This window comes from Vulpes lagopus, chromosome 4 (genome assembly GCF_018345385.1).
Source record: "Vulpes lagopus strain Blue_001 chromosome 4, ASM1834538v1, whole genome shotgun sequence".
In the NCBI taxonomy this organism is placed as follows: domain Eukaryota; kingdom Metazoa; phylum Chordata; class Mammalia; order Carnivora; family Canidae; genus Vulpes; species Vulpes lagopus.
The window spans coordinates 87,485,305-87,498,413 of NC_054827.1; the positions used below are offsets into that span (position 1 = coordinate 87,485,305).

Genomic DNA, 13,109 nt, shown 5'->3' on the forward strand with positions numbered 1-13,109 from the left:
TCCCCTTATTTTTGGCCTTCCTAAATGAATTGCTGGTTGGAAGGACCTTTCTATTTCACGATTTTGTTTTCAATTCCTAGTCTTACTGCATTGTGATCACAGAGTATTTTTTTATAATATTTATATTCAACGTAACTTAATACTGCTATTTTGTGACCTCATGTAAAACCAGTTTTTGTGACTGCTTCAGTGTTTACACATAGATAGTGTTTTGTGAGCCCAACTGAATTTTCTTCCTTTTACTTGGTAACTTATTCATATTTATCAATATGATTATTATGTTTTGATTCAGTTTATCATCATAATCCCTGTGTATTTTGTTAATTTGATTTTTTTTCTTTCTCTATATGATATGTTCTTGGCCGTTTTTTATATCTTTTGGTATTTGAGATGGTCTTAACTTTGCTGTAGTGGTTAACTTTAGACTTAAACCTTTTAAAAATACTCCAATTCACCTGAGTTCATATTTACACTTTCACTGTCTGATTTGTTAGTTTTTATTTATTTATATTTAATATTTATTTACTTTAGAGAGCATGAGCAGGAGGGATGGAGGGAGAGGGTGGGAGAATCCAAGCAGGTTCCACACTAAGCCTGGAGTCTGACATGGGACTTGATGTCACGACCCTGAGATCACAACCTGAGCCAAAACAGTCAGATGCTTAACTAACTGCACCACCCAGGCGCCCTAGTTTGTTAGTTTTTAATGATAATTGACTTTGAACTCATTCTCAATAAATAGAAGCTTATTCTGCTTTTCTCTTTTCCTTCCCTTTTTTTTTCTCCTGTTTTTTTAGTTGCATTATTTATGCCTTAGCAGACTAAGTAACATTCTGGGGGAGCTCCAGGGTGGCTCAGTTGGTTAAGTGTCCAGCTCGGTTTTGACTCAGGTCATGTGTGGGATCCAGCTCCACACTTGGCTCTGTTGTACTCAGCTCTTGGAGTCAGCTTGAGTCGGCTTGACTTCCTTCCTCTGCTCCTCCATCTTCTCTTGCTCTCTGTCAAATCAATAAATACAATCTTTAAAAAAAAAATAACATTTTATATTATTTTTTAACCATCATCCACCTTTGTTTTAGTCTTTTTTCTTACATATAGTACATGGTCACCATCAGTCCTTTCTCTAAATTTTCCACAATGATCTGTTGGTTGGATGAAGCTTATCCTTTAGTAGACGGTTCCAGAAAAGCTCATGGTTTAAGTTGTTTTTTAAGACTTTGTACTTCAGTGACAGGTAGATATAAAATTACTGGTTTGTAATTTTCCTTCTTTGAGTTTCTTGAAAATGCCACTCCATTATTACCTTGTTTTAATGTTGCTTTTTTCCTTTTTTAAGATTTATTTATTTTGGAGAGAGAGCACCCTCTTTTTGGGAGATAGGGAGAGCCTACATGTCCTTCAGTGTTTTAATTGTCTCTTAAAAGATTCTAAATTTCTTTTTGTTGCTTCTGCCCCTTTGCGGTAGGATTCTAGCAGGTTCCTTTCTCTTTCTTCGTTTTGCCCATTTCTCCTCAGAAGTGTCACTTTTCCAAGATTGCCTCGGGTCTTGTGTACATGGATAAGTCCCTTCCTTGTAGTCTGCTCTGGGTCACCAGGACCTTGTTTGTTTATTTGATGATTTTTCCAGTATTTCGGCACTTCCAGCCATGTTCCTTAGGGTTATGAGAGTTCAGTCTTAAGCCTTTTGTTTTCCTCTTCCCTCTGCTCTCCTTGCCCCACGACCCTGCCTTGCCCTCTGCAGAGGGTTAGAGAGCGAGCTTGGGAAATGTCTTTGCTGGAAATTGGTTGGAGTTTGTATGGCTCTATTTCTGCTGGTTACTTTGAAGTCCTGGAATGTGTGTGACGTTACTCTTATTACTGATTTAGATAGTTTGGGAGGATGGTTGGGAGATCTCCGCGTATAGTCACCATTACCGCAGCATCTCGGAAGTGTTGTTTACATTTTTGTTCCCAGCATCCTCATTCTAGAATGCATGCTGCATTAAAACAGGAACCATCTTTGTTTATTTTCTGCTCTATCTCTATTGCGAGTACATAGAAGATGCTTAGTAAATAATTGTTGAATGTCTCTTCAAAATTTGTGTGTGTCTGCTGCCCATTTTTCTGTTGAATAACTAATTCTAATTTTGATGATTTATATGTCATGTTACATATGAAGCTTGATGATATATTAGGGTAGTGTATCTTGTAACAGTTTAAGATGTGAATTGATGCCAAAGACACTTTTTCTGTAACTTTATTTAGATTAAAAATGCAGGATTTTAAATTTACAGAAAATGAGGCTGATCTGGTCCCGTTGATGATGGTAATAATTGTGTAAATTTTTTAAATCACTCTAGTGTTTTAGGTTCCATAACTAACAAACACAGAGCGTGACCTTCTACCCACTAAAATTTTATACTTGCCATTTTTGCCCTTTAAAGCACTCGAAAGAGAGTTAGCTTCTGGCTTCTATTTTTTATCAGGACTGAACTAGGTCTGTGGATACCCCTGGCACATGCTTACGTGTACTGACATGCAGTGCAAGTTTCCACCAGCCAGAGCCTCATGGTGGCCTTGTGGTGGCCATTCTTGCTCTAGGATTATAGTCTCTGCCTCAAAATAGACCAGCACTGTATCGGACCCCTTTTGTTATCCGACTACTAAAATCCCTCCAATCAGAAAAAGGGCTGATAGTATGAAACTCTGTCTAGAGAGAACAATGCAATTTTAATAGCTGAGGAAATTTGGTGTTTTGCATGCTTCCATTGAAAATGTTTGCATGTTTCATTGATTGGCAAGGAGAACAACGAAGCCTTTCATTTCAAGGAAGGCTGTAGAGGGCATACTGGGTGGTGCCTGGTGAAGTGGGTGTTTTCTAGTAAATGACATTTGGTCTATTTTTATAGTTGGAAACATTCTACTCTTAAGCTTATTGTTTAAGCAGGCCAGGGAGCATGCTGTGCAATCATGAGTGGAATTTTTACATTTGATCCGAGGGTCTGTTTTTTGCCTCCTACTTTGGAGCCTCCATGAATGTGGCTTCTGAATTTATAAGTATTTTATTGGTTTCAGACCCTGCTCTCAGTTTATTTATTTTCACTTTGTAGATTATTCAAAGGGGAGAGATTAGAAACATACCTGGGAAACATCTAACAATAAATGCTTTAATATTAGATTGGGATTTCTTAAATTCTTCATTTATTACTCATTAGAGTTGCTGTATTCCTTATATTTTCCCAGGTACTTGCGGCTCCTCTGTGGCATTCTTGCTTAAGCCTCAGTCGAGTTATTTCTGTCAAAGCAAGTGAACATTTCTTTATGTTCAGAATCCTAGATCAGGATTACTTTCTTTTATGTATTCAAGCCACTTTCCTAATTATTTTTCTCAAAAGTGTAATATTTACAAGTATTGTAAGAAAAGTAAATTTTGGAAGAATATGCCCATAATCCTGACAACTCTTTCCTATTTGTACAGGAACTTCCAGTGTTTGTCCTCATGCACACCAATGTTTGCTCATTTGCACTGTGCTGCTTCATATTCATTTTTTTTTTATTTAACATTTACCAGATTGTCTTTCAAAAATTAAAAAAAAATATGTTCCACCACCCTTTAGACTTGGTAGAATTTTTAAAGAGATTTACATTTAAACCATGTATTTAACCATGTATTTAAACCATGAAACATAATATTTTCTTTTTTTAATTTTTTAATTTATTTTTTTGAAACAATATTTTCTGAGGCTGATTCATATCGTACCACTAACACCAAAATGTTTTAATTGTCCCATATAATTTACATATATGAATGTAATTGGTGTCAATCACTTAAATATCCTTTCTGGAAAGCTCAATTTTACATCTGAGAGAAATTAACTTTCAATTAATTGCTTAGCTGAACAGCTTGTTTAAAGTGTCATAGTTAATTTCTGCTCTTTTTCTCAATTTGAATATTTATTTTTTTAAGATTTTATTTATTTATCTGAGAGAGAGGGGAGGAGGGCACCAGTGGTAGGGAGGGGCAGAAGGAGAGGGAAAAGCAGGCTCCCTGGGGAGCAGGGAGCTGAATGAATGCGGGGCTCTATCCCAGGACCCTGGGATCATGACCTAAGCCAAAGGAGATGCCCAACTGACTGAGCCACCCAGGTACCCCTCAATTTGCATTTTTAACCAAAATTAAAACTCTAGGTCATTAGATCATTTTATTTTTTTTAGAATCACTTGTATTTGTCATGTTTAGAAACATTTTTAGAGCAATAATACCTTGTAATGTTTAAGTATGCTAGACTTTATTTTTTTAATTAATATTTTTGTCATGAACTATTACTTCCTTTTTGTCATTTTTTCCTTTTCTTTCCACGATTTCCAGTACACTGGAATTGTAAGCTTTACAATTCTCTTATATATACACATGCTTATCATAAATCCGGACTCACTTTTAGCAGTCGAGCTATTCCCTCTGCCACATGCACTCACGTGCACTCGTTGACAGTGAGGCAAAACGAAGATTAACATATTCAGAGGATCCCGAAGCCTCGTGTTAGAGCAGTTGTCTTCTCACAGGTCTTTCTCCAGAATTGCCAGTAAGGAGAAAAAAACACTCTTTTTCTCTGACTGCTTTCACCTGAGGTGGCTACCAGTTGTGCATTAGGAAAAAGCAGTGGGCAGAAATTGAAATGAGATGTAGCTAATCCACAGAACGGATTGTTAATCCTCATCGGCATTCGAAGAGTCCAGAGTGTTGCCTGGCACAAAGTAAGCAGTCGGGAAGTTTCTTTTGGGTGGATAGATGGATTCATGAATAAGCCTGTGGGTAAACCATGGATTTCTCAGGCAACAGAATTCTAAGAATCTCCTTAAATTGTGTTAGCTTGAGATTCAGAAGCTCATCCTCCTGCTCATCACACTGCATTAACTACCACCATGTGAGTAATCACAAAGGTTACATTGTTTTCTGAGTCCTGAACTGACCTGTGTATCTATATCACACTTTTTGTCTCTAAAGGAAGTAGAGATTCGGAACAAAGACCTGGAGGGACAACTGTCTGACTTAGAGCAACGTCTGGAGAAAAGTCAGAATGAACAAGAAGCTTTTCGCAATAACCTGAAGACACTCTTAGAAATTCTTGATGGAAAAATATTTGAACTAACAGAATTACGAGATAACTTGGCCAAGCTACTAGAATGCAGCTAAGGAAAGTTAAATTTCAGTGCCAATTGATTAAAAAATATACTGTCTCTCTTCATAGGACTGTTTGGGCTCTGCATCAAGATCGCACATAAAATTTGAATATCACTCCTTCTCCAGGAGGATGATCTTTTGAAAATTGGAATTGTATATTTCAGTGTAAATTTTAGAATTCAGCTTGTAGCTAGTTGGGGAAAAAAGAGATGAAAAACTTGAACTACAAATTACCTCCATGTATATTATTGGCCATAGTTAACTAGAAAGTTATAAATAGACACTTAATGCAATCTTTTTTTTTTTTCTGATATTAGCTAATGGGAGAATTAACAGTGTCTGGGTCACATCCCCTTTTTGTGTTCAACACAGTGAAGGTTATCTGCTTTTTAAATTTATTTATTTATGATATCTAAAGCTGTGTTTTGTGCAAAAACTTAGTGATGAAAGCCCTGTCTTCTGTTGTAATCTGAATAATTTCTCAGGATATTTTTGCACTGCTGAGAAGCAGTGCCATTACCAATTAATTCTTGCCAGGAGTGAGAGAGAGCTGCATCTTTAATTGAAACATACTTACTAGAACTGGGTGTATAGAGTTCTTCCCTTTTTTTATACTGGAAGATATTTCACTCGGTGACCACTCTGGTACACTCTGGTGTTCTTTAATCTTGTCTGCTGTATAGTTTACTTTTCCATATTGATTCCATGTATTTACGAGAAGATATTGTCTCCCATTTTATTACACATTTTAAAGCCAACTAATGAAGGCAGCTGAGTCCCTCGGAAATTTTTCTTTTTAAATTTCTAATAAATTTGACACACAGTACTGAAATACAGCAGCCCGTCATTGACGGTCTGGTCTAGCAATGTTAAGTATATTTACAGAATATGCAGTTACATTTATTTATATATTTTGCAAGAAATCTTTTCTGAATGATCAATGCATTTCAATTTACAACTAATAATGGTAATTGGGGAACTGTTTATTACAGATCATTTTAAGGTGTATAGCAATTTTAAAGGGGATCCATTTCCATCAAACAGCCGATCAGAGGACTATGGGGATTGGAGCCGTGTACTCTGTCTGGGTCTTCACATCAACCACATCTCTAGTCAAACCTCACAAGGCAATATTCTGAACTGTTAACTAGGCATTTCAAACAGGAATTCAATTCAATAGGCTCTTCTCAATGAACAAGTTTTAATGTTGTTTTGATGTAATTTTAAAAGACTTTTAGCAAACATGCATTTCTTTATAGATTTCTTTTAAGAAGCTATTTTAAAAGTAAGCCAAGTGCTGTCTAGCCTGCTTATGGAGTTAGGGATTGCATCAGAGTCCATATATTCTTGCTGTACAATGCCTGTGATGTTGAGGAGGGTTCTTTTTTAAAGTGTATGCCTGAGTCTCTGACTCTATGGAGTCTACAAATGCACTGACTTTGTTTGTACCCCAAAATGATGGAATTGTTAAGTACAAAATTAAGCTAATGAATCAATTTGTAACCATTTTTTCACTCACAAACAGCAAATTAACACTAGACAATTTTGTTTTATATATGTACGTGTATGTATGTAAGTACATACATATTAATTTATATTAGAGTGAAAAATAAATGGTTTGTTTCTAAAGTTAGTTTCTAAAGTGAGTTTTCAGGTGTCTCTGAAAGGTTTATATCAGACACTTAATCATCGTGTATTATATGTGCTATGACATCATGTAAGTTACCTCCATATATTTTATGATATTTCCTCACCTATTTATTATAGGGAGGGTAATTTAGGTACACAAGCTCAGAGTTGAGATATTTCTCTGATAAATCAGGTAATAAAATTTATTTGATTGATGGAATTTTGAAGTAGATGTGATTTTATCCATCAGTTCCTGAGTAACAGAGCACCAGATTTTAATTTAAATAGGGGATATAATACTAGGGATCAGGGAATTTAGTTACGAAGAGTTAAAAATTAAACAACAACAACAACAACAGTGTAAGCTGTTGAAATGGTAAGTGAATTATTTTAATGATGTAATAAGATATTTTTAAATTTTGACATAGTTGTCATTTAATGGGAAAATAACTCACCAAAATGTCTCCACTTGAATTGTATTGATATGTGAGACATGTGTGTAATTCAATATATACAATATATACATATACCCATATGTATATACAGAAAATTATTTTTAATATTTTCCTACTGATAAATTTAAAATTGGAAATTTTGTGAGTTTTTTCCTTGTTCAATAGGGCCTAAGTTTTTTCTTTTTTTTAGTGATTTAACAATTTGAGGGCTGCACCTTTAAATTCCCAGATTGTCATTAGACGTGTACAGTATATGGGATAAGGTGGACACAAGTGCACATATAAATAAAATCTTAAGACTATTTTATTCATTTATAGTAGGAGAGTATCTAGAAATCGTCATCTACAAATCATAATTAGGTTGTGTGTCTCTTGTAGTTTTCTCCATTTCTGTATTATATAAATAAAGGTTTGAATATTAAAATCTGATTTTTCCCAGAGACAAGTATTATATAATGTATCTATATTTAGATCAAACTGTGGTAATATATTTATCCAAAAATGATGCTGGGGACTGTAGCCTGAACATGTGGACTTGAAGTGACACAGGAAAGGAGAGCAGAGATCGATCCCATTGTGTATAAGTTATTATATGATAATTATGAATTCTTGTACAAAAAACAACTGAAAAAAGGAAAAACAAAAATACAGTTTTTATTTTGAAATACATTTGTTGTTCTCTGGAGAATGTACTTTATCCTTTTTTCCTTCAGTCTTTTACAGATATTTTTTAAAAAGCATTTAAGTGATGGCAGCAGTTGCTTAACTCTTACAGGTGCTACTGGATTTCGCATTAGTGTGTTATGTTGTGAAATCCTGACTTTGACATAAAAGGTTTTATAAGTATTTCCCTGCCTGGAAAATTAGTTTTTGTTTCTCTTCCCTCTCTACTCTCTCTCTCTCTCTCTCTTTTTTCTCTCTTTCTTTCAGCAGATTAAAAAAAGTGCATGAGGTTGCATCCCTCCTTGTCCCTCTAGCAGAACTTCCAGCACCACCATAGATTTAATGTTTTGCTGTCACTGAACTTTGGGAAGCAGTGAGAGGAAAAGCTTGCAGGTTTTTTTCAAGTAGAAATCAAAGGGACGTTCAAAATTAAACCACCACCTTTGAAAACTCATTTTTTGCACTGGTTAAAATTAAATGTATTCTTTCACACATGTGCTAGGGCCATGTTTTTGTTTCACTTTTTGATTGCAGCTCAGCTGCTCTCTCCCTGCAGACCTCATCTTCCCTCCAGTCTGGAATCGGAGGCAGGCCCTGGGGAAAATTTGTTTGGTGGCAGTGTTTGGTTTTGTTTTTGTTTTTTTTTTAAGAAATCCTTTTGTTTCTTTGGTATCAAATGATTTTACCATTCCTGATGGTCTGTGCTTGAAGTCATGAAATAGTCTTCATTGAATGTTTGTCTTCTATATGTTCAGCATTGTTTCTTTATCATCCATGAGGTAAACTAATTTACATAAAATCTTAAGAAAACTTTCAGGTAAGAAGTAGTTAAGAATGATATATTTCCAAAAATTTTCTCAGGTAGGATACTGTGCAATGATTATTAGGAAGATCGTTTCCAAGTGAGAGAATATTTTTTGAATTACTAGAAAAACGACCATTTTGGGAAGGAAAGAGATGAATCATTCACCTTACTTGAAATTGTGAAAGGGCATTTTTTCTGATTTAAAATTGGACTTTAAATTTAGATGACAGTTTTTCTTTATAGGAAACTGATATGTAGATGTAACAGAAATATAAGCATCATTATTGAATTAAAGAAATGTTTTTTTGTTGTTTTCTATATATTACCTAGTAAAATAGCTAACGATTTTATCCAAGAAAAACTCAGCACTACACTGCCTGGTGACTTTTTTTTTTTTTAAGATTTTATTTATTCATGAGAGACAGAGAGAGAGAGAGAGAGGCAGAGACACGGGCAGAGGGAGAAGCAGGCTCTATGCAGGGAGCCCGACGTGGGACTCAATCCTGGGACTCCAGGATCATGCCCTGGGCCGAAGGCAGGCACTAAACCGCTGAGCCACCCAGGGATCCCTGCCTAGTGACTTCTGCTTAGTACACTGGAGAGAAAAGAAACACTTTATTTTTACCCAAAACAGGAAGAGAAGTTGCATCTGGACTAGAATAGGAAACAGGCCACAAGCTTGTAGTACCTTTCCAGTCAATTCTGATCCCTCTGTCCTTTGGATGAAAGGACACATTCTAGTGGTGGCAAGAGTGACTCTGGAGGAGGAGAGGATATTTTTTTGGAAGCAGGGCCAGCAAAGAGTGGGAGCATCTCACCTCAGTCTTTACAGAAGGCACATCAGGCTAGCCAGAGACACCTGCTGCTTTTCACTCAACAAGTTGGGATTGCCTTAGCGAATTTTAAAGGCTTTCAGGAGATCCTGTCATTCGTCTTGTCAGGATTTATAACCTAATATAAGACACCTGACGTTTACAACTCCCCATTCTGTGGAATTCTGACCTACTTTTGCCAGTTACTTTCACATCAAATCTACCCAGGGGTAGAATTACTACTCTGCTTTCTCCTAATAGCACCAAATTAAGGTGATAATGAGTGCCTAATAAATGCAAAATTAAGCCCATTTCTGTACCACAGGAAAATGTCTTTTGTGGATATTTTTTCTATCAACATAAATGATTGTGTCTTGTTATCTGTGCTTTATAACTATGTTACTATATATGCATATTTAGGAAGTGTCCTGTCTCAGTGACTCATAGATAGGACTTAACTTGATTGTTACACCTTAAATGGAATGACTGATGAAACGTGGCCAGAAAGCAGACGTGCTTGGAGTTAATGCTTTTTCAGCAACTTCAGTATGAAATGGAACAGAAAGGAGTGTTTGTTGAATCTGTGCTATGTGACAGGCACTGTACTAACTGACATTTCATTTTCATATATAGGGGTCCTTGCAGGGGTGTTCCTTTGGAAGGGGGATGAGGGAAAGGAAGGGAAGAGGCTCAAGTGATTGCACCTGCTGTGTTGCTGTGTTGCCACAGTGATCAGTCTGGTCATCCAGTACACCAGTCAAAAGGTGGAGATCTTGCTCGTGTGTCTGGTACAGTTTTTCCCTCTAGCTTAACTGCCTTGCTTCTAGAATATCTGTTAGGGCACTTTGTTTGTAGGTCATGTCTATGCGAAATGTTTTAGGCTCGATTTTTTTTTTAATTTTTATTTATTTATGATAGTCACACACACACAGAGAGAGAGAGGGAGAGAGAGAGGCAGAAGCAGGCTCCATGCACCGGGAGCCCGATGTGGGACTCGATCCCGGGTCTCCAGGATCGCGCCCTGGGCCAAAGGCAGGCGCCAAACCGCTGCGCCACCCAGGGATCCCTAGGCCCGATTTTTTAAATTTTAATTTACAAACTTCATATAATCCATGGACACTGTGTTTCTTAAACAGAATTCCAGTCAGTAAAATTAAAGTAGGAAACTATTTATAAAGGCCTTGGGAAGACCATTCATCTCTTAAATTCCCTAGTGAAATAAGCTGTAAACCTGTAAAACTCATCCCCCAAGACTAAACAGTAGTTCAGCAGGATGTGGGTTTTGCAGTCCGTGTTGGGTGACTTTGTGGTTCCACAGAAGTTAAGGCCTCTCCATGTTGATCAAGTCATTAGATCAGCTGCGGAAGTATCTCATGGCCTAATCCTTAGATAGGCGATAGCCCTTATATAGTTAGAATCATACAGTATTCGTTGTGCCTGGCATATTTCACTTAGCATAAAGTTTTCAACGTTTATCTATATCGCAGCACGCATCAGAATTGCATTCCTTCTCAGTGCTGAATGATATTCCATTGTGCGGATATACCACATTTATCAGTTCATCTGCTGATGGACTCTTGGGTCATTTCTCCCTTTTGGCACTTGTGAATAATTCTTCATTGATCCTTCATGTAAAGGTATTTGTATGGATCCCTGCTTTGATTTATTTAGGTATATATATAGGAGTGGAATTGCTGGATCACACGGTAATTTTATGTTTAACTTTTTGAGGAAGGATTGGGTTTCAATTGGGTTAATTTAAAAGACTCACAGAGCAGAATGCCATCTCACTAGAAATACAGTTGTGGGGCTAATGTCTGTTAATAGATCAGTAAGCAATCCAAGGACATCTAACTTAGGCCTTTTACTCTCTTACCTAAAATATTTATTGAGTACAGGCTATGTCCCAGACCCCATTTTTGAACAGAGACCAGAGAAAGAAGCTTATAATCTAGTGTAGGATACAGAGAGTTACGTCACAGTACCTAAGCACTGTCATCATATAAGAGAGCAACTAGAATGAGGGTGCCCAGAGGAAAGAGGAGTTGGTCTGGGTGGAGGTGAGGAGGCAAGGCAAAGCAAGATGAAGAGTTAATTTTGTTTTGAGCCTAAGATGCCTGTGGAATAGCCAAATGGAGATGTGAGCTGGAGGGAGCTTAGGAGAAAAATGTGAGCCAGAGATCGATATTTGGGACTTGTCAGCATATGTGATGGTAAGTGAGGGCATAAGAATGAAAACACAAGATGAAGATGTCTTTTTGGGGCAGGTGCACAGAGAAGGAGAAGGAATGGCCAAAAGATGAGTGGATAGCCAAAGAGCCGGGCTCATGGGGCCTAGAGTAGAGTTTCAAAAAGCCAGATTTCACACGAATAAATCAACAAATCATGTCTGAAGGCATTGGTACTCGAACCGTGTTGAGAACCTTTGTTAATATTTAATTTTTAAATCTATCTTAACTGAAAAAAATAAAAACCAACAAACTCACATATGCTGCTTGTAACATTTTAAAACATTGAAACCCAACTAACAGGAGTTCCAGGTAAACTGTTTTTGTACAGATGCCACAACAAGGCCATCTCTGGTAAATTGAAGAGCATCTTGCTATTTCAAGGTGAGTTATTAAAGAATTCCACTGCTTAGTGTGAATTAGGACTTTCTCAACACTCTGCAGCTGAAACAAAATACAGAAATCAAGTCTTGTACATAACCTAACTTCTTCTTAAATAAACCCAGACTCAAATGTTTGTTGTTTTCTAAAAATAATTTCACTTTTCTTACTTTACTGGTCAAATTAAGTGTCCTACACCATCCCTTCTGTTGATGTGTTGGTTTTCCATGTAGCTGTCATTCCTAAAAGGTTGCAGGGGCAGAGGGCCACAGATCAAAGGAGGTTGACACTTACCTCGTAGAACTTGGCTTGTTTCTCTGTGGCTCACCTCTCCTCAAAGTCAAGTTGTAGGGGCTTACATGTATTTCTTGTATCTTTTTAAATGTGTTTTTCGGATACTTAACTCACCACTAGGACCAGGTGATTTTGTGTTTGCATTGCTGTGGGAAGTTTAGAGAGTTAACATTGATGTGATCTTAAATGATCTTTACTCTTTTTTTCATATTGATTCGTAAATAATTGTATACAAATTATCTCTGGTAGAAGTGATCTTAATGACAACAACAGGAAAAAATGCTCTTTGTATTTGGTTTTAGATTGCTGTATGGTATTTGATTTTTATTTCTCGTTTAAGTTAAAATTAGCTTGAATTCCTTGAGTAGACAAAGCTTGCACTACTTAGGCAACAAATGAGAGCATGTTAGACATTCCAGGAAGAAAAGAGGAGCTACTGGTTTTCAAATTTGGCTCCAAATAACCCATAAAAATTTGCAAATCACTTGTGAATTGTCAAATAAACTCTACCTTTTAAACCATTTTTGTTTATATTTTTCTATTTAGTGATTAATCCTGGTCTCTTTTAGCAGAGCCTTTATTTTAGAGTATACTCTGTGCACTGAAATCCTGTGTTATATGTAAAAATATAAAATACAGAACTTCACGGTCTATGGCTCATGGCCATCTCAACAGTTGACA

The 13,109-nt window shown here is 36.6% G+C and overlaps 1 protein-coding gene across 1 annotated transcript in view; it reads left to right on the forward strand.

Annotated features, from left to right (window-relative positions):
- The window catches only part of HOMER1 (homer scaffold protein 1), a 126,356-nt gene extending 118,442 nt beyond the window's left edge, over positions 1-7,914 (forward strand). The window contains exon 9 of the mRNA XM_041751782.1: positions 4,985-7,914. Coding sequence (XP_041607716.1) covers positions 4,985-5,173 — 189 coding nt within the window. The 3' untranslated portion in view covers positions 5,174-7,914. The remainder of the gene's footprint in view (positions 1-4,984) is intronic.
- The last annotated feature ends 5,195 nt before the right edge of the window (positions 7,915-13,109 follow it).